At 46.1% G+C, this 27718-nt stretch overlaps 1 protein-coding gene and 1 pseudogene across 3 annotated transcripts in view; one reads left to right on the plus strand and one right to left on the minus strand.

Annotated features, from left to right (window-relative positions):
* The first annotated feature begins 3265 nt into the window (after positions 1-3265).
* On the plus strand, positions 3266-4888 carry LOC109686741 (protein angel homolog 2 pseudogene; annotated as a pseudogene).
* A 10047-nt stretch (positions 4889-14935) lies between these two features.
* Rasgef1c (RasGEF domain family member 1C) overlaps positions 14936-27718 on the minus strand; it is a 70651-nt gene continuing 57868 nt past the window's right edge. For all 3 annotated transcript variants that reach the window (XM_074057470.1, XM_074057472.1, XM_020164189.2), the window contains 7 exons: positions 27115-27217; positions 26597-26676; positions 26419-26514; positions 25917-26012; positions 23741-23864; positions 16041-16113; positions 14936-15632 (listed from right to left, as the gene is read on the minus strand). In XM_074057470.1, coding sequence (XP_073913571.1) covers positions 15608-15632; positions 16041-16113; positions 23741-23864; positions 25917-26012; positions 26419-26514; positions 26597-26676; positions 27115-27217 — 597 coding nt within the window. In that variant the 3' untranslated portion in view covers positions 14936-15607. The remainder of the gene's footprint in view (positions 15633-16040; positions 16114-23740; positions 23865-25916; positions 26013-26418; positions 26515-26596; positions 26677-27114; positions 27218-27718) is intronic.

The following is a 27718-nucleotide window of genomic DNA, read 5'->3' on the forward strand; positions in this document are numbered from 1 at the left end:
ACATGACGAGAGAGTCATGTCTCTCTCCTTCCAATCCCATCACAGAGACCTACGTCATGAGCTCACCTAACTCTAATTACCTCCCAAAAGCCTCATCTCCAAGCACTGGCAACAGATGATGGGGATTCAGCTTTTTTTGGGGGAGTGTGTGTGTAAGACATATTCAAATCAGTTGGAGATGGGAACTTTGGCCTTTGAGAGGTGTAATTATGATCATGAGGGTGGAGGCCTCATGAATGACATTAGTGCCCTTATAAAAGAGGCCATGAGTACTAGGTGTGGTGGCATATGCCTATAATTCCTGCACTTGGGTTGATGAGGCAGGAGTATCAGGACTGGGAGGCCAGCTTGGGGTGCATAGTAGGAAAATGTCTCTATAAAATAAATAAAATAAAATAAGGGCCAGGCATGGTGGAACATGCCTGTAATCCCAGCTACATGGGAGGTGGAGATGGGAGGATCATGATATGAGGCCAGCCCTCTAAAAGTTAGTGAGACCCTATCTCAAAAAATAAGCTGGGAATGGTGGTTCGTGTCTGTCATCCCAGCTTCGCAGGAGGCAGAGGTAGGAGGATCGCAGTCTGAGGCTGGCCCTTTGCAAAAGCAAGACACTACTTGAAAAATAAAGGAAAAGCAAAAAGAGCTGGAGCATAGCTCAAGAGAGAGAGAGCAATTGCCCAACTAGAGCAAGGCCCTGAGTTCAAATTCCAGTACCATCAAAAACAAAAATAAAAACAAACAAAACAAAACAAACCAAGAAAGTTCTCTTATCCCTTTTGTTACACGAGGACACAGCAAGAAGGTGGGTCCTCACTACACCCTGAATCTTGCCTGCACCTTGATCTGGGACCTCCCAGCCTCCAGTAGCCTGAACAGACTAAGATACCAACTGAGGGCAACACAGGTGGATCCCATGGCTGTGAGATCAGCCACAGGGAATGTGGATGACCGCTGTTAGGAGACATGGCCCGGCTGGCCTGTGGTGCAGCTTTTCATCACCAGTAATCCATTTTGTTAGGTGTAGCATCCCGGCAGTTCACTGAATGGCAAGTGTCCTGCATGCCCGGCTGAGGGGGTTCTGGGCTGGGATCTGGGTCCATCCCTGTGTGTTTTGCACATCGATGGTTTTTAACATTGTGCCCTGCAAAGCCTGGCTGCTGTTTTCTCAGCGTGGGGACACATGTTACCCAAGTGATTCCTGGGCTCACCTCTGGCTCACCAGACATCCAGACCTGTTGAGCTCTGGTCAGTGTGTGAAACGAACTCTAGCCTGTGCATGCCTCCATCCTCCAGTTCTTATGCAACAGACTGCACGCTAACTTAGTGCTTAAGCTAGTTGAATAGAGCCAAGCCTCAGTGAAACCCCAGCGGCTGAGCATCGGCCAATCACAGGCGGCCAATGCGTTCAAATAAGGCACTCTGCAACCAGTGAGCTGCCTCAGAGCGCTCAGTCCCTCACAGCTGCCTGAACACGCGGTGGGTGGGAGTTCCTTGACCTTGGTCTGGTCCTGGGGTACGCCCTGTTCTCTCATGGTTCTTTGCTCAATTAAACTCTGTTCAATTTACCTTGTCGGAAGTTTTTGCCTTAAGAAGTGTCCTATCAGGTACTTAAGTGACACAGGAATTCTTTTTCAAAAAACCTGCTACATGAAGTGCACTGCCCACATGGAAGATGGGGTGTTGGATGCACAGCAGCTGGAGCCATTTTGATCTGAAGATGAACCAGCCATGTCACTTGTGTGCTACCAGCTTGTTAGCAGGACCCTGTTCACTCAAGCCCTGTCCCCATCTTCAGATGGCCTCAGGCTTTTGCTGTCTGAATCCCACAACCTCTCTGCTGTCATCCCTCACCCTTCCCCTTTCATTTTTCTCAACTGTCACTTTCTTAGGCTTGTGTATATCAGCCGCTCCACCCTGCATTCTCTCCCCTCCCTACTGAATTTTCCTTCCTATCCTAACTGCTCTCATATACTGACATTAGATATGGAATGCTTTGTTCCCGCTGTGGCCCCTGTGACAGGCGCCTAGCACAGATTAGATGTTTACTAACTATGTGTGAAGCAAAAGAATGACTACATGGAGGTTGTTTCTGCCCCAGGGCCTTTGCACTGGTTGTTGCTTTTGCCTGGAAAGTTCTTCACTACTTGGCTCCTCTTGTCACTCAGGTTCCCTCAAGTGTCTTTACCTCAGAGAAGTTTCCCTACTGGTTCCTTCCCACAGTCACTTTATTTCCTTTTTATTTAAATTGCACTCTAATTCATGTGGCATAAAATTTCATAATACATAAAACTCACCATGTTAACATACACAACCAGTGGGTTTGAGTTGTGCAATCAATACTACTATCAAGTTCCATATATGCCCATCACCCCCCCTCCAAACTCCCATACCCATTAGCAGTCCTTCCTTACCCCCTGCTCTAGTTCCTTGCAAAAATTAACTTATTCTGTCTCTATGGATTTGCCTGTTTGGATGTTTCATATGAATGGAATCATACAGTCTGTGACCATTTGTATCTGGCTTCCTTTAATTCGTGCACGTTCATCCCTTTTTATGACAGAATAATATTCCATTGTGTGGATATGGCACATTTTGTTTTCCCCTTACACTTTGGCTATTATGAATAATGTTGGTAGGCACATTCATGTGTAAGTTTTTGTGTGAGTGCATATTTTCATTCCTAGGAGTAGAATTGTTGGATTACTTGGTAATGTTTAATTTTTTATCACTTTTTGAAATTAATACTGGGATTGCTTGTTTATGGACTGTATCCACTGGGGCTGGGACTCATGGAAGTGAGTGAGATGTTTGTTTCAGGTGCAAAATTGAAGAAGAGTCCAAAAATTTCAGTCAAAAGTAATGTTAAAAAATTTTAATTGACACACAATAATTGTACAGTAATAATGATATACCTATGCAATGTGTAGCAGTCAGGCTAATCAGCATTTCAAAAACAAAGTCAGGTAAAGTGAGGGGGGCTGAGGCAAGCAGAAATGGCTTTAAATGCTAGTATTTTGGAAGGAAAAGGAAGAGGGTCTGAGTGATGGTGTGGCCAGGACACCGCCAGGTTTCCCATCACTGGAAGAGTCAGGATGGAGACTGGCCCACATGGGGGAATCTGCAGAGGTGTTGCTGCCACCCCAGAGGCTTGGACATTGTTCAGTGCTCCTCACCCATACTTCAGCGGCAGCATTTCCCGCTATGTTGACACTTTGCTTGCTTGAGTCTAGAACTCAGCTTCGGTACAGTAACTGGAGGCCTGACTGCCTGGCAGGCCTCCTTCATTCAGGACTCTGAGGGCCATGAGCCTTCAGCAAAATGAAGAAAACTCCATGCACAGTGAAAAGGAATTGGGAATATAAATGTTACCATGCTAAATTAAAAAATGAACAACTTGGCAGACAAAAATGTTGACGCCAAATGTGAAGACAGCAAGAGCAAGTCTGACTTTTCAGTGCTCTGCTATAATATGCTTTCACAAGATTTATAAAATACTTTGCACCTTTATAAACTGCCAGTGGTCAGTATTGTAGTGGAGCATTCGTTTTCCCAATACTCTGAAAGAAATCAAACATTTGATTCAGAGATACTTTGTTTCCAAGAAATTCAAGGTCATTGTTTACCAGTGGTGATGCACGTGTACAATCCCAGCTACTTGGGAGGCTGATGTTGGAAGGATCCTGGTTTGAGGCCAGCCCAGGCAAAAAGTTAGTGAAACCCCATCCCAACAAACAAGCCAGGCCTGATGGCACATATCTATGTGTCCCAGCTATGGTGGAATAGGTAGGAGGATGGCAATTCAGGTCTCCTGGGCAAAAACATGATGCCCTGGCTTAAAAATAACTAAAGCAAAAGGGTCGAGGGGTGTGGCTCAAGTGGTAAAGTGCTTGCCTAGCTAGCAGGAGGCCCTGAGTTCAACCCCAATACCAACAAAGAAAGAAGGACAAGGGGGAAAAGGAGGAGGAGGAGGAAAAGGAGTGGGGAGAAGGAGAGCATTATGGAACAGACATAAGGCCAAGTTGGAATCACTGCATCATCACTGTCAATATAAGGTGTGAACAGGAAAGAAACCTGATGGCTGTGTCATTTGCTTCTAACATCCCAATGGAATTCTACCACCCTGATATCCCCTGTTGGACAGAGACAATGGTGGACTAGCTTTCCTCCTGAAGCTCAAAATTCCATGTGCTGCCTTTCCCACGATCTGTGTGCTAACACACATGTGTTGTATAATCCAAGGCAAGTATACATTTAGCCAGAGCTGCTCAACAAGAAAGATGGTGGCTTCTCTTCTATTGCTATTTGGTGACTTTAATTCTGTTCCTGGTTCTCCACTCTATAATTTCATACAGGAAGGAAAACTGAGTGATGGAGAACTTGCCATAGGAAAGGTATGTGGCTAGGAAGTCTTCACAGTGAGAAAGAATTGTGTGCATTCCAATATGGCTCCCAAACCTAGGCATCTCACAGAACTGTGTGTATGAGCTACGGTAGGGACCAAAAGTAGAAAAGGCAAAGATGGTGACTTGACATGAGCACAGAGGAGAAGACAGAGGTCCTGGTGATAACAAAAAAGCTATCTTCAAATTCAAAACACCATTTCAGCTTGTCATCTGATTATTCACTTTGCTTTCCTGACACCAGAATTCCAGAAGTGACCCCCTGTCATTCCCAAAATGCCACAACTGTGAGTTATAGTTTCTATTTCACTGAAAAGGAGGATAGAGTTGCTTTGATTGATGGCTTGATACTCCTGGCTACATGGTCACTTCTGACAGAACAACACTGATGGGCTGCCAATGAACTTCCCAGTGAAACCAATTTCTCAAAGCATCCACCTTCATTGGTTAGGTTCAGACTTGAGGACTCATTCTTTGCTTATATATAAAGCTTTCTATCCAATTTATATTCTTTTTCAAAGAATGTAAAGTTGTCCTTAAGTGTTTGCATGTTGTTTATTTTGGTGTGGTGGTGTTTCTAAAGAAGTTATGTTACATGCTTTAAACATGTTTACCACAGTTTTCTTATTTAAATAAAGAAAATTATTTTCCTGACAACTGAGGTCTAAATACTCTTTGGTGTAAAAGGGATAAATAATTTTTATTTTGCATCCAAGTAAAATTGACAGCCCTCTAGGTACAGAATTTCACTTCCTGTTCTTGGCAAGCTTGCATCCAAAGTACCCATGAGTCCTTGCAAACCACACATGATTTCCTGTCTAGGAGACCTGACATCATCAGGAGAGCCCTGTGTTTGTTGAGTCCTAATTAGTTTGCCTCATAAGTCATTCTTGGGTATGCAACCATTTTACTTTTGAAGGGGCTTGATAATGCTTTTACCTTTTTGACTTTTATTAGCATGAATTAATTGTACAAAGGGGTTTCATTGCAAGATTTCCATACACGCGTACAATGTTCTTTGGGTTTTTTTTGTGGTACTGGGGTTTAAACTCAGGGCCAACACCTTGAGCCACTACACCAGCCCTTTTTTGTGATGGGTGTTTTCAAGATAGGGTCTTGAAATGCAATCCTCCTGATCTCTGCCTCCTGAGTAGCTAGGATTATAGGCATGAGCCACCAGCTAATGTTCTTTGTTGATGATGTTTTTAAATCGTACAAAATGCTTAATCCATCTCATTCCTATCCCGAGACATGTGGTATGCCTGCAGATCGATGGGGGGAGTTGTAGGTTACCACATCTGAGAGTGAGTTCAAGGTCTTTTTCACAAACCCACTCTTTCCACCTGCAGCTGACAGTGGTAGGCCCTGGCAAAGCAGGGGCTCTGAGGTTAGGCCTTTGTCTCTCTAGAATCTTTTTCCTGCTTTCTTCTATTTAGTTGCAAGAAATTTATTTTATTAAAACAATTGTCTTTGGAACTGAGTTGCGGCTACAAGATTATAGCCTCAGGTATGAGAGGAAGTCACAAAACTCTGGTAAGGAGACACGAACTTGGGGACCTAACGGTCTTTAAGTAGTCACTTGAACTGTAGGTTTTGATGGTTTTGCTTCTCAAATGTTTTTTCTTTTCCAGCGATACCCCTGTGTGAGATAGTGCTCACACAGTTTTTGTGAAGTGTAAGGAGCAGGTCCTGTAGTTAGCTTTAAACGAGTGTTTGAATCAAAAAATTTAAAAACATAAAAAGTGGTCATTTCCTCTTTTTTTTAGACAGTAGGATCAAAGAATTGTAGGCATGAATTATAGGCATTGTTACTAGTCATTTTGTACTGAACGTTTTCACCACAAGTTTTATGTTAAATTAGAAAACAATAATAGTCTCGAATTAAAAAATTTTTGTACTAAGCTGTTTGCAGTGCCTCATGCCTATAATTCTAGCTACTCAGGAGGTGGAGATGGGGAGGATAGATGTTTGAGGCCAGTGGAGGTTGGGGGGGGTGTAGTTCATGAGACCCCCCCCATGCAATCAATAAAAAGCTGGGCACGGTGGTGTGCCTTCATCCCATCTGTGTGGAGGATGTAAATAGGAGGCTCGTGGTCCAGGCTAGTCTGGAGATAAATGTGAGATCCTATTTATAAAAAACAAAACAAAAAACTAAAGCAAAAAGGGCCAGTGGCATGGATCAAGTGGTAGAGCGCTTGCCTAGCAAGCTTGAGGGCCTGAGTTCAAACCCCAGTGCTGCCAAAAAGTTTTTTCTTTCTATACTAAATCATTTCCTGCAATAATTTTTAAGTAACTAAACCAGATGAAAGCCTCAAAGAAGACATGTTGGTTATAAAGGTATTCTAGTAAAAGTTGTAATAAGTGAATACTTTAAAATATTTCTCATTTTTTTGCTATTTACAATATTAACTATAGTTCCAAGATTTTTCATGTTTTCAGTAGTTCTTTGTTGAATATTATGTGTCCTGATCAGCAGATATAATCATCACCAGATTATAATAATAGCAAAAATGTCCCCTCTTATTTAGTATTGGGGAAAGAAAAATGATTCATTGATTAATTACTGCTTTGTGCTGAATAACTCTATTAACAAATTACTTTGTTATAAATAGGTCATTATAGCCAGGCGCCAGTGGCTTAGGCCTGTAATCCTAGCTACTCAGGCAGCAGTGATCAGAAGGATCACGGTTCAAACCCAGCCTGGGCAAATAGTTCTCGAGACCCCATCTTGAAGACACCCAACACAAAGAAGGGCTGGTGGAGTGGCTCAAGTGGTAGAGCGCCTGCCTAGCGAGCATGTGGCCCTGAGTCAAAACAAACAAAAAAAGTCATTGTTAGCAAACTAACATTCCTGAAACCTCTGTGAAAATTTAATTTTTAATATCCCAGTTAACATACTGTGACTGCAGGCCCATTTCACGTACTTCTCTTCAGCAGACTTAACTCGTAAGGCTTACCAGATGAAGTGTTATTTTGTGGACCAGAAGCCAACTGGTAACCTTCTCACAGTTTCTTAAAGCTTCACTAGAAATGTTCATCTCACCTCTTTCTGACCAGAAGAGTTGGTAACTTTGCTGGACCCTATGTTTTTTTACCTGCCCCTCAAAATTAAATCTGGTTAACTTCACCAACCAAATTTCTCACTAGTCTAGTGAGTTATACCACCCAAATTTGAAATGCGTAAGGGAAACACAATTCCAGTTTTACTATACCTTTTGCTATCAAGAGAATATGCATATTTGAAATCTTGTCTTTTTTTGAAATTTAGCTTTTCTCTGCTTTTAATACTTTCTTTTCAAAAAAAAAGAAAGGAGAGAGAGAAAGAAAGAAAGAAAAAGTCTGAGAGCTCAAGATTTTGAGGAAATGGCATCAAGTCATTTGCTCTTGGTACCTGTGAATCATGTAATAGCGTTGATATTTTGCATTAAAATATGACGAATGTCATGGCTGAATTTTGGCACCCTATTACATTTGCCTGTAATAGGTGGAGGTGAGTGTGGCACCTTGTCACCTTAGTCCCCTCCCAGAAATAAGCATTAGGCTTCATCTCAGCACACTCAGCAGGTCCCCAGGGAGAGAAAGGGACCCAGGTTGGTTGGTGACAGCTGATGGATGGAGGAGGAGGGGCTGCGGCAGTGGGGGGAGGTCATGGATGCCATCTGACACCCAGTGTTCAGGATGCTAGAGGATGAGGCTCAGCCGGATTTGGGGTCCGCGGTGGCGAAGGGCATGGACTGCACCACAGGCAGGGGCCAGGGCTAAGAAGGGGGAGACAGAGGAAGAGCGCCCCCTGGCGGCCATGAGCAGCGCCGCTCCGCCTCTGCGAGCCTGCGGAGTAAGTAACACCAGGGGGCGACAAACCTCTTAGGAATTAGGACAACTATTTTAAAGCAGTATCAAAAAACCAAACCAAAACAAAACCCAGCAGGCTACTGCCCATGGGTTGGTTGCCTGTTTTTGTAAAGACTTATTGGAAATTTGGCAAAAAGTAGAACGCGAAAGCCTCTGGTGGCTGCCATGTGTCACAGAAAGGCATGACTAAGGGGACTGGGTGTGTGGATATAATTTTTTGGAAAGAAATTTGCCAATATCTACTCAAATCTAAACCCCACTTCATCTTTGGTGCTGCCATTGCATTTTTAAAAATCCGTATAATTTTCATAGAATTAAAAATACAGTATGGTAGGAGACAATATTTTAGTTTTGAGTGATTTATAAAAACTGGGCCCCTATCTTGCCACTTCTCCATTCCCACCCTGCCCAGCCTCCTGTCACCAGCAGTAGAATGGCTAAATAGGTTCAGGGTCACCCCACTTGGGCTCATTCAGCTCCACAAAATGACTGAGCTAGGTCTGTATCTATTGCATGATCAGGAAAGAGCAAACTGCCATGTGTGCCGTAAGATCCAGTTTTGATTAAAAACTGCTTCACCACTATTGGCATGTCTACTATTCAGCCATGTACAATTGTGTGAGTAAGGAGAAAGATGAAAAGAGATATGTGGAATATAAATGGGTGCAAAGGTAGGCGCAGAGGGGCGCTGGGCAGTGCTTCTGGGGTGTATGTGTCAAAGCCTTAGGCTTCAGCACCTGCTATTTTTCTTTTTTGGGGGGGTGTGGGACTGGGCTTCATGCTTGCAAAGCAGGTGCTCTGCCACTTGAACCACACCTCCAGTCCCTTTTCTCTTATTTTGGAGATGGGGTCTCAAGGACTATCTGCCCAGGCTGGCTGCAAACCACAGGCCTCCCAATCTCAGTCTTCCAAGTAGCTAGGATTACAGGTGTGAGCCACTGGTGCTCAGCTTGAGTAATTTAACCAGGTTGGTAGAGCACACCTGTTATCACAATTACTGGGGAGGCAGAAGCAAGAGGATTGCAAGCTTGAGACTAGCCCAGGTAAAGTTTGCAAGACCCTGTCTCAAAAACTGGCACCACATCCCCAACCCTCCCTTAGCTCTTTAAACATATTTATACTGGCTCCTTTGAAGTATTTGTTAAATCTGACACAGGCTTTTCTGTTGCCTGCTTTTTCTCCTTATGTATGGTAAGATGTTGCTTTTTTAGTGTCTTGTACTTTTCAGCTGGGCGCTGGACACTTTAGAAGATATATTGTAGCAATTCTGGGACTGGTCCCTTAGGTCACTTGTCATTATTTGCTTGCTTATTTCTTGTTTGGTGACTTAGCTGCACTATTGTAGGAAGTTCATTTCCCTGGCAATGAGAGGTCTCTGATATTCCTCTTGGGGCTCAGTCATCCTGGGAGGACAGTGACTGTTGCAGGGCTCTGTCTCCTTCCTGCACCTCTCTGTTAGCTGTCTGCCTTTGTGGGTATCACATTCAGCTTTTAGGCTCCACTAATTGGAAGATGATTGTTCTACTGTTCATAAGTGTCCTGGGACATAAACCGCTACAAAGTGGGATCCAATTAAATGCAGGCTTCTTTTCAGGGCTGGTTTTCTTTGAGGTTTTGTCTGACCTCTGGAGAGCGCCTTGTGGCTGAGTCCTTTCCATGGCTCTCTCTGGAAAACTATTTGGTTTATCATTTAGTTTATTAGTCTTAGGAAGCTTCTAGTCTCCTATTAATTTCTTACCACCAAAATCTCTACTGTTTTTTGTAACTGCCCTTGGATTTGTACTTCCCTATATTCTGTTTCTAATAAAGCCAATTCCTTTGAGGAGAGCTTAGGAGCTGTCTGTTCTTATGACTTGCCTCCTCCTGGTCCCCCTGCTCTAGGAAAAACCTCTAAATCTGCTCTATCATAATTGGCTCCATTGTGGGCGGATCTTTCTCTCTTTCTTCTCACTGAATTTCCACCCTACAGTGAGCTGGGATGAGGGGTGACCAGGGCCCCATTTCTCTCAGACTGAAGCACTCAGTGTAGTCTCCACTCTGTGTTTGGAGGTAGGTGGAGGTAGGGGCTCCTGACCTTCAGCTGGACTCATCCGGGACTGAGACTTTGCCACTGTAGCTAGGGGGGCTAGGATGAGAACTGCTGTCAGCCCATCTGTCCTGAGGGGGATAGGGAGCCTTTGACTGGGTGCTGGTGGAGGAGGGAGCTGTGGTCCGTGGCTGTACACCTGGAGTGGAGCTTCTGTCACTCTGCACCAAAAGTGAGGAGTGATGAGGTGGTCATGATGCAAATGCCACGAGTTTTAGTAGATTTTCTTGAATAAGTTTTTTGTTCATTAGTGCTATGCTCTTAGGACAATTTTCAGAGACTTAAAAAACCATTCACCACTTTTACCTGCTTCGATGGAGGGTGCTGGTCCACGGGGTTCCTCACACCACCATTCCAGAGGTGCAAGTCCTGCAGGCTGCTCTTTGAGATTTCTGCTTGATGTTTGGAGGGCACGCTTTGTCCTTTCTGCCTTGAGGAATGCCCTGTTCCCCCGCTCCAGGGCAGTTCCTCCTCTGTGTGACCTCACACCTGAGAGATAAATCCAACTCTTGCTGTCCCTATACACTTCTCCTTCCCTATGTCCCTGCTCTTTATCTAGGGCGGAGCTCCCTTGTAAGGCCACAGACCCTCTCAGGTTTGGGAGCTCACACCCTCCCCGCATCATGAATTACTGCCTTTTTCCCTTTCTTCTTGCAGTGCTGGGGAGCCCAGAGCCTTACACACGCTAGGCAGGCGCTGCACCACTGAGCTACACCTCCAGCCCCAAGTTGCTATAATTTTTGTGGTTGTTGTTGTAAAATGCTTGAACTGGTTTTTATGCTATGGTCCTGAGAGTCTTAAGTTTTTATCAAAGTATTGCTTGAAATAATTTATAGTGTTAAAAGGCTTGTAACAAAAGCCACCAGCTTTTGATTCTCCCTTCTTTCCTTTTTCATATTCCCTAGTCACTCTAGTGACCGGAAACTCTCGGTCCAGGCTTCTCCTGGAGCCCCTGTCCTCCTTGCTCCATCCATCCTGCGTGCCCTCTTGTCCCATCAGCTGTGTCCCCAGGACTTCCTGTTCTCTTTGATAGCTAACCTTCATCTTCTTTCTTAACTTATTTTCTCATTTTGATGGCCTGTATCTTGCTGCGGGAGCATAATTCTGACACTTAGCGTCAGCAAGGATTTGTGGGGACTCAAAATGTGCTGGCAGGGGTGTAGACTGGTGCAACCATCACGGGGTCACAGTGCCCTTTCGTATCAGTGCATAAAACGTCCTCACTATAGCTGCAGATGTAGGTTCCTGTGGTGAGTTATTGAACTGGGTTCCTGTTTATGGACACTTGGGTCCCTTCTAATCTTTTTCTGTCAAGCAGTGCTGTGATTCACAGCCTATGCAGACATCAGATGAAGGTGTACGAGAATGACGACTGGGTAAGTTGCTGGCGGCGAATAGCCATATCGTAGCACTCACAGATTGGTGATTTTAATGGACACGCCCAGCTATAGTTTGGCTGCTCTGTGTTGCCCCCGAGATGCATCTGTTGGACGCTTGGTCCTCAGTGTAGTAGTATTGAGAGGTGGGGACTCATGGGAGGTCCTTAGAGCAATTGAAGGTGCTTCCCTCCCTTATGTGACCCCCTTGGTAGTTCTCATGGGAAGGTCTTCTTTCTTGCTTTCTGTTTGAGATGGATAAGTTCCCCCAAATTCCTATCTTTTTCAATCTGTCCCAATGTGACACAGCCAAGACGGTCCTCGCCAGAACTGAGCCAATGTAGGTGTCATGCACTTGAACCTCTAGAACTGTGAGCTAATTAAACCTCTTTACTTTACAAAGGCAGCTGCCTCAGATATTTTGTTATATGATGAAAAGCTGACTGATACACTGTCAAGTTCACTTCCATGGGAGTGTATCAATGTATAGCAATGCATGGACAGGCTTTGGGTAGGGCTAGATGGGGCCAGTCCTGATAAGTGACTGCCCACAATGGTCTGAATATGGGTGTACCTCCAAATTCATATATTGAAACTTAACCCCCGATATGATAGCATTAACAAATGAACCTTCCAAGCCTCTAGAACTGTGGCCAAAAAATTTCTGTTTTTATAAAGTACTCAACCTAAGGTATTTTGCCCTAACATATAGAGCAGACTAAGATATACCGTCTCCTGAGGAACTGTTGGGGTAGGGAGGTCTCCAGAGATGTAGCAATGTGGTGAGCAGGGGTTTCACAGAACCGACAGACCACCCATGCCAAAATTGAGCCAATTCGGAACCTCAGCCTGGGCCAGCTGAGGGCCAACGCCAGGGCAGCTCCCACCCTGGAGAGCTCTAAGAAAAGGCGCCACAGCCACGCTCCCTCTCTGAGGCCTGTGGCATGGCTGAGTCAGGCAGCTTCAAACCCCAAGCTGGGCATCAGGAGTTTGCATCACCTGGCACCTTGCTGGGCCTTGTAGCACCCATCTTGGGTGCATTGACACCTATCCTGTCATTGCAGGTTCTGGCCTGTCATGGCCCTGTGGACATCCCTTCCAGTCAGGACAGCAGGAGGACAAAGGCACCTCTTTAGGGAATGGCTATGAGTCCTGGGTATGGCTAATGTCCAATCTGTGTGGCTACTAGCAAGGCCTTCCCCTCTCTGAACTCCAAGGCTGCACCTGTAGAGGGGGAACAATGATGGCCCCCTGGGTTGTGGCTTCTCTGTGGGTCCTCTGAGGGAAATGACTGTACCAGGACTTGACATCTAGCAACTGCTTGGAGAAGGAGATGGCAAATTTGAGGGCCCCTCAGATGGTCTTAAGACACAGCCTGAATGCTGTCAGCCCTATGTTTTCTGTAGGGCTGCCTTCTCTCTTGTCCTGGTCACTTCTGCAGCCAGAGGTGAGCCCTGGAGAGTCCAGGTCTTACCTTGCCATCCTCCCCTGCTACCCATTCTGTGCTAGGCCACCAAGGAGATGGCAGGCCTGGATGAGGAGGTCGCTGCCAGCAATCACTTCTAGAAGACAGGCCCAGCATCTGAGGCTACAGCTCTAACTGGACTGACAAGGTGGGGGACAGCATGTCAGGTAGCAGAAAAAGCATGTGCAAAGCCTCAGGTGTGGCAGAAGGCATTGTTCCTTTTGCAGTAGGGTTAGCTGCTTTCTCCAACCTCTTTTCCTCCCATTTCCTACAGGCAGGGAGGAGGCTGCTGATGGGGAAGATTGAGCTGGGGCCTTGGTTTCTGGGGCAGAAGTTGGGGAAACATGGCCATAAGGAGGGGGGCATTGGGAGGTTGGCCTTGGAGAGAGAGAGCTAAGAGCCTGAACCCAGGTGAAGATTTACATGAGACATAGGGAAGGCATCTTGGCCAGCTGTCCACAGACCTCCCAAGCTGGGGTTTCCTCGTAGACCCCTGCACTAAATTGTTCAGGAGTAAGGCGGTGGAGCCAAGTGACCAACATGGTGTTGGCTTGTGGGGTGAGTGGGAGCCCCTGTATCCCATCTCTGCAGATGGGGCAGAAGATATTCTTCTCTGGTTGGAGCCAGGCTCCATGAGCATTGGCTTAATTCTGTCCGTACTGCTCATCCCAAAACCTGATGGGTAGTGCTCAGTGTGGCTAGGAGGCAGGGACAGACCTGCGGATATCTGCAGAGGGTCTTTTCTAATGTGGCCCAAGGAAATGCCAGGGACTGAGGGACAGTTTTGGGTAGGAATGGGGGTAATGAGGAGGTGGTTCTAGCCCATTCCTGGGGGCTCTGAGACTTCTTGGGTTTGGCCCACGGTTCTACCCAGTCTCTGATTGGGAGCAGGATATGGTGTGAGGAGGGACAGGGAGCCAGGCTTGGCTGGGCCACCAGCTCCCTGCATTACTTGCCCATTCTGGGGGCTCAGGTAGAGGAGGACAGGTGGTCTGGGTGCAGAGCAGATTCATTCTACCCTAACAGGTAGCATTCCCACACCTCGACCAGGCTGTTGGCTTCTGGGTCCTTGTGGGGCCTTACTGAGGGCCTGGGTACCCTCGAATGAATTTCTTGCATTGAGTAAGGCACCCAAGTGTGCTGGCAGTCTTTTCTCTGCTTGTTCCCCAAGATGGGGCCCAAGGCCAGGACAGCTGAGTTTAGTTCCGAGCAGGTTCCAGTCCCAAGTGGCCTGACATGGGTAGAAGCCAGTCAGGATGGGGTCAGTGCAACCCATCCCCCACTCCACTCATCACTCAGCAGGCCCTGACCAGGAGAGAGGGTACACATTGCACTCCTTGACTTCTTGGCTAGTGACCTGGCTACTTGTGGCAGGATCTCCACTACTGCTTCCTGGCTCAGTGCCTGAGGGTCGGAAATAGAGACTGCGTGGGGGTGGGGGACTGAGGAGGTGCCTTGGGTGTGTGGTATTGGCTTCATTGCCCCCCACTTTACACAAGAGGAATTTGTTCCCATGCAGGGCAGTTGGTATCCATTCACCAAAGGTTAACTGAGCACTTACTAAGCACCAGGCTCTGTCAGGAGGACATGGGGCGTGTGGACCAGAAATGACTGCTACGTCCCACTCCTGGACCCCTCACATCCCACTCCTGTACCACAGCTACTACGTTCCAGGGCGGAGTTGGAAAGCCACCCTGCATCCCAACTGAAGCTCCCTTCAGACCCGAGGGTCAGAGGCACAGTGTGGACCCGGATGTGCAGGATGTACGAACAGGTGTTTTTACCAACTCTCAAGTTCACAGGGGAGTTAGCAGCAGGGTTGTAATGTACATGTCGACTCCATGACACCAGTTTGTCCTGCTGTCCTGTGTCATGGTTGTCACCAGAAAGCGTCCTGATACCGGCAGGATCCAGAAAGGGAAGGGTGCCAGGGCTGCAGAAGCAAGCCCCCTGAGAGGCACGGGGGAGGGATCGATCAGCAGACAGGCAGGGCTGGCGCAGGCACATTTTGCATCATGTCATGATGCCTGCTGCGGTTGCCACCTGGTGACAGACTGTGGTGTCGACTTCCATGGCACATGTCACTCAGGAAGATCATGAGATTGCCTGACCCTCTGGAATAGTGCCATGTCCTTACCCAGGATGGACAGACTGACAGCAATATGATCCCCACTGTCCTGAAGGCAGGGTGTCCCTAAGGCATGTGCTACCTGCACATCTGAAGGCCCTGCCAAGTCTACCGGGGCTGAGGTCCCACGAAAGGTTTCCTGTGCCCATGTGGCCATTGTGGCAGGCACCAGGGCATTGGGTCTCGGTTTGCAAAGTGGTGAGGCGCTGTCCCAGCCTCAGTCCCCTGGGCCATCTGAGGCGGGGGTATGGATAGCCTCTTCTGGTTCCATCTCTTCCTCCTCCTTCAGCTCAGTGCTTCTCATGTCTTCCCCAAAATAGAAGATCTGCAGGTTTAAACATGGCAGGGAGAGGTGAGAGTCCCAGTCCTGTGGTTAGAATGCTGCTCACATGGGCCACCTTCCCAGCATGTGACAGGAGGTGGCCAGAGGGGTGTTTGCCAAATCCTTTGGCTCAGTTTTCAGAGCCCCTGCTGTGAGCCATTTCTGACCTCCACTTGGCTGTGAATAAGCAGGAAGGAGATGGTGTGTGTGCTCTTTTCTGGACAAAAATATGGACTGGAAGTTCCTGGCCCTGGAAATGGCCTGATCCTGCCCCTCCCCGTGAGATGGCTGTGCCCCCAGGAGGCAGAAGATTGGGTATCTTGGAAGTACCTCTGCTCTATCCTGGCCCCCAGCAGCTCAACCCTCTGCTTCCAACCCACCTCCCATGCCCAGCCTAGCCTGAAGACTCACCTTAGAGATTTCCACCTCTCTTTTTCTGTTTGGTTCTCTGGGCTCTCACTTTCATAGGAAGCCAAATAAAGACCTAGGCAGGAAGGGAAGTGAAATGATGCAATCATGGTTGATGAGGATACACACAAGCCTGACCTGCTTTTTGTTTTCAAACTAAACTTTTTTGCTTGGAGATAACTGTTTATATGAAATTACAAGAGATGAGAGGCAGAGATCTTGTGGAATTTTAACCCAGTTTCTCCCAGAAGTAAAACCACTTGCAGAACTATAGCATAGCATAGCACAGCACAGTACAGACTTGTCTCTTACTTATGACAAGATTTTTCTACTCGGTGATGCTGCAGTGACACATCCAGTAGAAACCACTCCTTGAATATGGGTATGCAGTGCAACTCCTGCCCAAGATGCTGGACTGCAGTAGTGAGCCTTAGCTCCCAATTGCTAACCAGGCACTGGCCATGAGATCTACAGTGTGTCATTTTCACAACTTCCACAAGCTATTCCACACTTCCTTATACAGTGGGCTTGTGTTAAATCAGTTGCTCAGCTGTAGCTAACGTAACCGTGCTGAGCACATTTAAGGTGAGCTGGGCTGAGTTACTATGTTTGGTAGGTGAGGTGTACTAAATGCATTTTGGACTTATGGTAGCCCCATCTGAGGATAGGTTTTATTGGGATATGAGTACTTAGTAAATTAAGCAGCACCTGTAGAGTATATATCACAGCCAGGCGACTGACACTGACACAGTTAAGTGTCACCAAAGGACCCATCTCTCCTGTAGCCCTTCTGTAGCCATACCCTCAGCCCCTGGCAGGCACTAACCAGTTCTCCATTTCTGACTTTCGTCGTTTCAAGAATGTTACATAAATGGAGTAAATGTAACACTTTCAGACTGGAGGTTTACCCATGTTGAATTCAGGCCCTTGAGCTTACTAAGCAGGAGCTCTAAAACTTGAGCCATCCCATCAGCACTTTTTGGCTTGGTTATTTTATTTTTTTCTTGGTGGTACTGGGGTTCGAACTCAGGGATTCACACTTGTGAGGCAGGTGCTCTACCACTTAAGCCACACCTCCAGTCCTTTTTGCTCTTATTATTTTGGAGATAGGGTCTCACTTTTTTGCCCAAGCTGGCCTGAACCTGGATCCTCCTATTTTAACCTACCCATTGTCATTGGGATGACGGGTGTGTGCCACCACACCCAGCATTTTTTTCTGTTGAGATGGAGTTTCAAAACCTTTTTGTCTATGATCCTCTCAATCTCAGTTTCCTAAGTGGCTAGGATTACAGACGTGATCCACTGGCACCTGGCTGTGATGGTTATGTTTAAGATAGGGTCTCACTTTTATACCTGGACCAACCTGGACTGCCATCCCTCATTTGTGTTTCTCCTAATAGATGGATTGACATGTGTGCAGTATTGCACCCAGCCATTGGTTGAGATGGAGATCTTGGTGAACTTTTTTGCCTCGGCTGGCCTTGAACTGTGATCCTCCCAACCTGTGCCTTGTGAGTAGCTAGGATTACAGGTGTGAGCCACCACGCTCAGCAACGGTTCCTTTTTCTAGCTACACAGTACATGTAAGGATGCAGCACACATGGTTTAACCATTCACCCACTGAAGGACATCTGGGCTGCTCTTAGTTTGGGGCTATAACAAATAAGCTGCTGTAAACACTGAGATAAAGGGCTTTGTTTTGTGTAAGGACCATGTTCACTGTCTAGAGTAAATAAATGTCCCGCACTATAGTTCCTGGGTCATATAACAGCTACATATTTAGTTTTGTAGGAAACTTTTTGTCTAGCTCTATACAGAGTTGTGATGGGGTTATATCACAATGTACCTTTCATAAACTGAAAGCAGTGTAAGTCAGTGCACCTAACCCACCTAAGCTGCTGTTGCCCAGCAACACAGTGCATTGTAGAGAATTAGTTGTTCCCTGTGATCGCATGGCTGGCGGAGCCCAGGCTCACTGCCACCTTTCTAGGCAGGATTGGGCCACCTGTTCCCAGCCCAGGAAAAGATCCAAACTCAAAATATGAATTAGCTTCCACTGGCTGACACTGTTCTCTCAACACGGCAAAGGTGTGCTCTAGCTCCATTTGGTGAAAGGCTCTCTTTCCTCCTCTTGGTTGTGTATTTTTGTTCAAAACTACTTGGGCACATCTGTGTGGATCTGTTTTTGAATGTGTCTGTCCTTCTCCCAGCTATGTGATACAGCTTTAGAATCAGGTGGGTCAATTCCTCTCACTTTCTTCTTCTGTTTTTCAAAATTGTTTTAGCTCTTCTATTTCTTTTACTTTTTCACATGAAGTTTAGAACAGTTTTGTCTATGTCTTATAAAAATCTTGCTGGGATTTTGCTAGGAATTGCACTAAAACTGTACTTCAATTTGGGGAGGACAACTGACATCTTTGTTATGTTGGATCTTTTAATTCTCAAAACTCATGTCTCTGCGTTTATTCAGATCTTTGATCTTAGCACTGCATGTATGTGTACAAGACATGTATATATACGTGTATATGTGTGTGTTCATACACACATGCTTTTTTAGGCAGGGTCTTGCTGTATAGCTCAGGTTGGCCTTGAGCTTACAATCCTCCTACCTCAGCCTCCTGAGTGCTGGGATTATAGGTGTATGTTACTATGTGCAGTTTGCACTGTAGAATTTTTTAGCATATATGTCCTATACATGTTTTGTTAGACATACAACTAAATATTTCATTTTTGAGCATGGTGTATTTAACTTTGGTGTTCATGTATTTATTGCTTATACAGAACATGATTGTTTCATGTTTATTTTGTATTCTGTGACCTTATTATACTTGATTTTTATTTCTAGGAGTTTTGGTAGATTTCTTGGAGTTTTTTTTTTCATCATCAACTACAAATAGGGGCAGTGTGAATTTGTCCTTTCTGATCTCTATGTTATTTTCTTTTCTTGCTTTATTACACTAGCTAGGTCTTCTATCACTGACTGACTGAATAAGAGTGGGAAGGAGCAGACCCCTTCCTTTTCTATTCATCTTAGAGGAAAGCATTTAGTTTGTCACCATTAAATATGATAGCAGAAGTATTTTTTTTGTAGATGCAATATATCCAGTTGATAAACTTCCCTTATTACTATTCCTTGAGAGTTTTTTAAACTACACTAGTGTAATAAGGTTGCAGAATACAAAATAAATACATAGTTCTGCATGATTATATCAGTCGATGCAGGCAAAGCACTCAACAAACCTCTGCACCGATTAATATAATCATGTAATTTTTCGTCCTTGCCTATTTGATGTAGTAGATTACATAAACTGATTTTCTAACATGGAACTTACTGGTATGTTAGGGCTTATGTCTGATGTTTTTACTTATTTTTTTCTTTTTATTCTGTGTTCTGTTTCTTGCTCTTAATTCTTTTTGTCTTCCTGCAGGCCATACTAGCAGCTTTTAGAATTCCATTTTGATCTATCTATAGTAAATTCTGGAAGGGTATTTTCACTGGCTACAGAATTCTAGGTGAGCAGTTCTTTTTTTTTTCAGCACTTAGAAAAATAGGATGCTACCTTCTGGTCACCCGTGCTCTCTGGGGAGAAACTGGATGCCATCAAAATTACCCTCCGCTTCCCCACCCATGTCTCCGTGGGTAAAGTGCTATTTCTTTCTCAGTACTTTTAAGATTTGTCTTTGTTTCTACAAGTTTGACTCTGATGTGTCTTAGAATGGGTTTCTTGGATTTATTCTGTTTGGCGTTCACTCAGGTTCTTAGATTTGCAGATTGACATGTTTTCTAACTCTGAGAACTTCCCTGTCATTATTTCTTTGACTCTCTTTCTCCTCTCCTCTCTTTCCCAGACTCTGAAGGCATGAGTATGACATCTTTTGTTGTAATCCCAAAGGTCCCAAGACTCTGACTTGGTTTACTTCTCTCTGTTGATCAGTTTGCATAATTTCTATTAATTATTATTATTTTAATTTCTATTATTACATCTTCCAGGTCACTGATTCTTTCCACTGTCTTCTGCATTCTGCTATTGAGTATAACCAACCAGTTTTATATCTCAGTTATTTCATTTTTTCAATTTTTTATTTTATCTTGTTTTTAATGTTCATGTTTTTGGTGGTATTGTGGTTTGAACTCAGGGCTTCCTGCTTGTGAGGCAGGTGCTCTCCTGCTTGATTTTATGATTTCCTTTGACTCTTCCTTATCTTCTGTTTCTTTGCTGAGGCTATGATTTCATTTGCTTCTAGGAGACTCAAGGGGAACTGATGCTATGGTTTAGACATGGCATGTTCCCTAAGGGTTCATGTGTTGAACTCTTCAGTGTGGTGATGTTGGGAGGTGGTGTTGAAGTTTTAAGAGGTGGGGCTTAATATAAGGTGATTAGGTCAGGGGGTGCTACCCTTGGAAAGAATTAATATAGTTCTGGTGGAACTCTGATTAGTTCTTATGAGAGGGTTGTTATAAAAGAGCAAGACTAGCCTGTCCCTATTCTTTGGCTTTGTGCCTCACCAGGTGACCGCTTCCTCTCACAGGCCTCCCACCATGATGCTCTCTGCTATGCTGTCAGGTGGCCAGGAGGGCCTCACCAGAGTTCTTTTTTCAAATCATATTACTGTTGTGTTGGGGGTACATTGTGATATGTACAAATGTGCTTACAATATATCTTAGTTAAATTTCACCCCCTACATCATTCCCATTTATTCCCCCCCACCAGCAATCTTGAGCCTCCAAAACTGTGAGCTAAATAAATCTTCCTCCTCCTCCTCCTCCTCCCCCTCCTTGTCCTCCTCTTCCTCTTCCTCTTCTCCTTCTCCTTCTCTTCTTCTTCTCCTTCTCTTCTTCTTAACCTTATTCTCGTACTGAGGATTGAACCCTGGGCACCAATGACTCACACCTGTAATCCTAGCTATTTGGAGGCTGAGATCAGGAGGACAGAGGTTCAAGGGTAGCCCAAAGAAATAGTTTTTGAGACTCCATCTCCAAAATAGCCAGAGTATAATGGACTGGAGGTGTGGTTCAAGTGGTAGGGTCTGCTTTGCAAGCGGGAAACCCTGAGTTTGAACCCCAGGACCCCCACCCAGGTGTTTTGTTATAGCAATGGAAACATGGACTGATACACCAATTATGTTAGCATTAGGAAAGGACTGGTGCTGAAGACAGAAACAGACTTTTGTCAGGGGCAGTGACAAACCCGGCAGGGCTTAAAACAGGTCCCTTCTATTACTTCCCTCCATTCTTTCTTAGGTGGAGGGAAGGACAAGAGCAGGGGTGGTCAAAATGGGAGGCACACCTGTCTCATGGAGCTCCAGGAGGGCTGGGGCTTTGTCTGTAAGGTCACTACTGAATCACTACCTGGCACACAGCAGGTTCTAAAGAAATACTGTTGACTGAATGTATGAATGAATTGCTCCTCCCTCTCATCTGTCCCCACCCTGTGACTACCCTGCCCCTCTCATGTGCCTTTGATACTTTTTACCGTCAAAATTCCATTGGCTAACAGCAATCATCATAACAAGTAGTGTAATAGATTGAGTGATGGCCTTCAGAGAAACCCATGTCCTAATTCCCAGAATACTTAGCTTTCTATGGCAAAAAGGGACTTTGTATATGTGACTAAAGTAAGGATCTGGAAATGGGGAGATTACCCAAGGGGGCCTAAACACCATCACAGTATTTTTATGAGAGGGAAGCAAACCAAAATTTGACTCGCAGAAAGAAGAAGATGCGATTTTGGAAGTAGAGATTGGAATGGTGAGCTTTGAAGGGGAAGGGGCCACAAGCCAAGGAATACAGGTGGCCACTAGAAGTCCAGGAAATGCAGTCTCCCCACAGAAGAAACTAGTCCTGTTGATACCTTGATTCTAGCCCAGGGAAACTGATTTTAGACCTTCAACCTCCAGAACTGTAGAGGGTGACTCGTTTTATCACTAAGGAAACTAATACAGTTGTCCCTCCTTATGTCTGGGTTTACTTTCTGCAGTTTTAGTTATCCGTGGTCAACTGTGGTCTGAAAATAGTAAATGGAAAATTCCAGAAATACATAGTTCATAAGTTTTAAACTCCATGGCATTCTGAATAGTGTGATGAAATCTCATGCCATCCCACTTCTGCCCTTCTGGGACATGAATTGTCCCTTTGTCCAGTGTACCCAGGCTGTATTTGCTACCTGCCTGTTAATCACTTAGTAGTCATCTTGGTTATGGAATGGACTGTCATGGAATCACAGTGCTTGTGTACAAGTGACCCTTATTTTATTTAATAATGACCCCAAATTGTGAGAGTAAGAATGCTGGCAATTTGAATATGCCAAAGAGAAGTCATAATGTCACATTTTTAAGTGAAAAGGTGAAATTCTTGACTTAATAAGGAAAAAAAAAATCAGATACCAGGGATGCTAAGATCTATGATAAATTGAATCTTTTCTCCAATAAGTTGTAAAGGAAAAAGAAATTTGTGCTAGTTTTGCTGTTGTACTTCCAACTGCAAAAATTCTGGCCACAGTATGTTTTAGGTGCTTAGTTGAGATGGAAAAGGTACTAAATGTGTGTGTATGAGTGTGTGTGTGTGTGTGTGTGTGTGTGTGTGTATGGGAAAGAACACAGTACATACAGGGTTTTGTGTAATCCATACTTTCAGGCATCCACTGGGATCTTGGTTCCCATCCTCTGTGGATAAAGGACACTTCTGGACACTACTACTGACTGAGTGAGACTTGTGGGCCTCTCCTGTGCCAACTCAAGTCATTGTCAGTGCATTCCTGGGAAGTGGGTTCTCCCCCACTTTACAGATGCAGCAGGCGAGGCATGGAGAATGTCAGGCCTGCTGAGGTCACACAGCCTGGGGTGGGAGCAGCCTGGACTGGTTCATCCCTCAGGTGCTCAGCTTCTTCATGAGAGGGGACAGAGCATGGTGACACTACCCTCCCCCTGAAACTTCCTGGCTCCAAAATACAAAAAATAAAATGGCAACGTTAAAAGCATCCAAACGTAAAATCATTAAAAATCCTCCCTAATTTTTTTTGGGTGGTGGTGGTGGTGGTGGTGGTGGTAAATGTTCCTTAAACATGGTTGCAGGTCCCTTTGTGACACTCTTGCTGTGTGATGAGGAGCCAGGTGCCCTGTGCACTGAGGGGACTTCCCAGTGACAGCAGCTATCCATGGAGCCACACTGCCCTCCTAGGTGGATGGCCACCTGACAGCTTGCTGCTCCTAGAACTTTTTTTTTCTAGAAGCCAGGGATTCTGGGGTCTGTTCACTGAGCAAATTCACAAGCAAGTCTGACTGTGACAAATGATAGGGTGGGAATGTTTGTCTACTGGAGAGACAGACATTAATAACATCAGCCAGTATCCATTTGATACACACACAGACACACACACGCACAGTGTGTGCATCCTCACCCCACTCTACTAATGATGCAGACGGTGTAAGAGACAAATGCTTATGATTTACAATGCCCAACCATGTCCAAACCATGTTCAGGAGAAGCCTGGACCAGGGGGTCCCAGCCCACATCTCCTCAGTCCTGTGCTCCTGAGGTGGTAGCTGGCCAACCAGGGCACCACAGCCTTCTCTGTCCCACCATGGGGCTGGCAGGGTGAGCTGGTGCACCCCAGCTCAGAGCAGGGGTCTCTGCACAGTGAATGACTAAGAGGTACCCAACTTTCCCCCAGCCCTGAGTTGGGGAGGCCATGGGGCCACCTTACCGTCCTCACTGAAGATGGGGGCAGTGTACAGATAGTGAGTGATGCTGGGGTCTTGCTCGAAAGGACATTCCACTTGTTTCCATGTGATGAACTCTCCAACCTGCTTGGCCAGTTCCAGAAATTTCTGCCAGGGTCACAGAGACACAAAATGGGGGTACCCTGAGTGCTGAGGCCCTGGGGGCTAGTGCCCCGTCCTAACAAAGCCTTGCTATCACCCCTTAGTGATGTGAGGGATTTGAGGAGAAACATAGGAAGCTGATGATAACATCCCCCAGCAAGAACCCCAGGTGACGGGCTGGGATGTAGCTCGGTGGTACAGCGCTTGCCTAGCATGTGTGAGGCCCTGGGTTCGATCCCAGCACCAAAAAAAAAGAAAAGACAAGAACCCCAGGTGTCCTGTGAGAGTCACTCCATCTTGTCTCCTTCATTCGCTCTGAGGGCCCATGGTGTCTAACCGCAGCAGGGAGACTGCCACCTGGGCCCACTGCCTTTGCCTGCATGTAGCAAGAGTAGGCATGCCTTTATATGAATTTATTTTTGTGGCTATCCTCTACTTAAGGCCAGTGTTTGTTGATTAATAGAATGATACCAATCTAGTTAAGTAAAAGTATTTAAACAAAATTTAAGTAAATTTTTTTCAGTATAATTTTATTTAAGTAAAATTTAAATACAGTTGTCTTTTGTTATCTATGGAGATTGGTTCTAGGACCACCACGCCAGGATACCAAGATCCATGGGTGTTGTACACTTTAGAATGAGCTTATAAGTATGTATTTACATATATTCCTGATGGGGCTTCAGTTAAAACCAAATTCAGTCTATAGATCAATTTGGGAAGCATTTGCATCTTAACTACATGGAATCTTCCAATCCATGAACATGGTACATCTTGTCATGTATTTATGTATTTTTTAGTAGATATGACTATTCAAGTCATCTATTTTGTCATGTGCAAATGCTTATAGTTGGTGGCTTTTAAGTTTTTGGTTGTTGAAGTGTAGTTCTTTATATATTTTGGATACTAGCCACTTATCAAATATATGATTTGCAAGTATTTTCTACCCCCCCAAAGAAAAAAGATCCCGGATGCACTGGTCCCTTATATAAAATGGTGTAATGTTTGCATGTAACATAGCTTATTCTCGCATGTACCTTAAGTCCTCTCTAGGATACCCAAGGCATCTAGAGAATTATTATTTAGAGAATTATTTATTTAGAGAATAATGACAAAGAAAACGTCTATATGTGCCTAGCACCTCTGGGGACCAGTGGCTCACATCTGTAATCCTAATTGCTCATGAGGCAGAGATCAGGAGGATTGAGGTTCAAAACCAGCCCAAGCAAATAGTTCGAGAGACCCTATCTCAAAAAACCCATCACAAAAAAAAGGGCTGGTAGAGTGGCTCAAGGTGTAGGCCCTGAGTTTAAGCCCCAGTACAGCAAAAATAAATAAATAAATAAATAAATTTTTTTTCCATACGTGGTTGGTTGACACCACAGTTGCAGAACCCATAGATACAAAGGGTTCAACCATACGCGTATTTAATTTTTTTTATTGTTTTATTATTCATATGTGCATACAAGGCTTGGGTCATTTCTCCCCCCTGCCCCCGCGTATTTAATTTTTAACAAGTGAGTCAACTTGAAGGATTATTCTTTTTTTGCTCCCTCTGCCAGCAAGTCATGGGGGCCTTCCTGGAGGAGGAGACACAAGCTGACAGTGGTGAGTGGAGGAGGCATCTGCCCACTTTGGCCTTTGCCTGACAACCCCCTCCTGCTGCCCATGATCCCTCCTTTGAGGACTGCTCTGGTTCCCACGTGCTGTGTACCTGTGTAGTCTCTGTCATACACCTTGCCAGTTGTCACCATGGGCTCTGCAGGGCTGTCTTTCTCACAGGCCTAGTGTTCCTCAAGGGCCCCAAATGATTCTGCTTCACCCAGGCTGGGCTCAAGGCCCAGCACGGCGCCATACTGACATGTGTGTGAGCCTCTCTCTCCTGCTCTGGCCCGAGTAGGAGTGGAGGGACTGATAAAGCCACCCCGAAGTTGCCTGTGAATTGCTCACTCTGTCTGCTGTGGGTCCCCCATTAGTCTGACTGTCCAGGGGGCCAGCAGTCCTCCTTAGGAACTTCTACTGGGCTTGTCTCTCGGTGGCATTGCCTGCCAAGGCCCCTACCTCAAAGTTGACGTGTCCATTGGGAAGGCGGTTAGCACAGCCCTCGTTCAGGAAGTAGATGTCTTTGATGAGCAGGCTGAAGAAGGGGATGACGATCTGGAAGGGAGACGATGCTCGTCAGCCCAGGGCTGGCTCAAGGGCAGGCCCAGGAGGCAGAGGGCAAGTACCACCATGTCTGGCTGAGCCTAGACTTTAGGTCACTGAGGGCATGCCTTTGAAGGAGACTGTGGGACCCTGGCCCTGTCACCTCACTTTGACTTCCTCAGTGCAATATGCCACCATGGGCCCAAAGCAACAGGGCCAACTGAGCATAGACTGAAACTTCTAGAGCTGTGAGCCAAAATAAACCTGTTCTCTTTATAAGTTGATTATCTCAGGTTTTTGTTATAGTAACAGAAGCTGACTAACACCCTGTTACTGCCTGTGTGGGCCAAGGTGGTCTGGAGTGGGGAGGAGCTTGGAAGACTGGTCAAAACCTCTGACCATGAGGCCTCTCACCTACCTTCTCCCGGCTGCTGTGGGCAGTCAGGGAGCGGTGAGCTGCCCCACGCAGGGCTGTCCTATAGTTGCAAAAATTTCCCGTTGGGTCCATCTGGTGCTGGAAGGAGATAGGGAGGCACTTGGGCAGCTCTGTCCAGGGTCCAGCCAGCTGCACCCCTCACCCTAGAAATCTTATTTACCTCCAGGATGAAAAACTTGGCCGTCTTCACTTTGGCCCAAGTCTTCTTCAGTCGGGAGACGGGACTCATGTTCATGCCAGCTGGAAGAGGGAGGGCCAGGCTGGGGAGGGCTTCTCCTGTCTGGACAGCCTCGCTCGTTCCCATGGGCAGAGTGTACCCATAGCCCTGACCAGGTGGCCTCAGCCTGCCAGTTGGTGGATGGGTACTGGTGGACATTGTGCCCAAGTAGGTCCAGCTGATGCACTGCCAACTCTGATCCTGTCTCCACCACAGGGGCCCCATCCCCCAACCAGTGACTGCTTTGGGCCCCTCCTTTCTGGATGTAGGGACACATTGCTGAGCCCTAACAAACACCCAGAGGGGACAAGGCAGGAACATGTGTTACACATTACCCAGCCCACACCCACCCATCACTCGGAGGAGAGCCCTGGCTTGCATCCCACCTGCCTGGTTGTATCCACTCCCACATCTCTGGGGTCCTCGCATGGGGGACTCTGAGCCTGGGCTGGCCTACTCACAGATAATGGCCATCAGGGAGTTAAAGTTGCCGATGTTGAAGCACTCTCGGGCCACATCGATGAAGAACTCGATCACCTGAGCCCTCTGCTTCTTCTTGGCTGGCTGGGGACAGGGCACCAGAGCCTCAATGATGACTTGTTCCTCCCCATCCCCTGCTCATCAGGCCCCACCCTCTTAATCTTCTCCAAGCCCATTTTGCAACTGAGAAGCCTGAGGTCCAAGGCAACGTCTGAAATTCAGGGTCCTCAGTGTCTGAGGCTGCACACAGTCTGCTGCCATGAGGCTCAGGTGTGGCCTGGTGGCGCTCCCATTGGGACACAGGAACCATGCATAGTACGGGAAGGGCTGTGAGGCACCATGGGGAGCAGCTGTACCACTTTTGTGGCTTAGAATCAACCTGTCCTTCCCCTGGGCCATCCTAGGTAGTAGGCTCCTGGTGTCCAGGTAGTCTTGGTCTAGACTTCACATAGGTGAACCCCCCCCTACCTGCCAGGCCAGTGATGTGAATGGGGGAAGAGGCAGTGGACTCGCACATTGTATCTTCCCCATACAGGTAGATTTTGTCTGCCTACCACGCACACAGCAATGGTCTACTGCCACCAA

This window comes from Castor canadensis, chromosome 16 (genome assembly GCF_047511655.1).
Source record: "Castor canadensis chromosome 16, mCasCan1.hap1v2, whole genome shotgun sequence".
Lineage (NCBI taxonomy): Eukaryota > Metazoa > Chordata > Mammalia > Rodentia > Castoridae > Castor > Castor canadensis.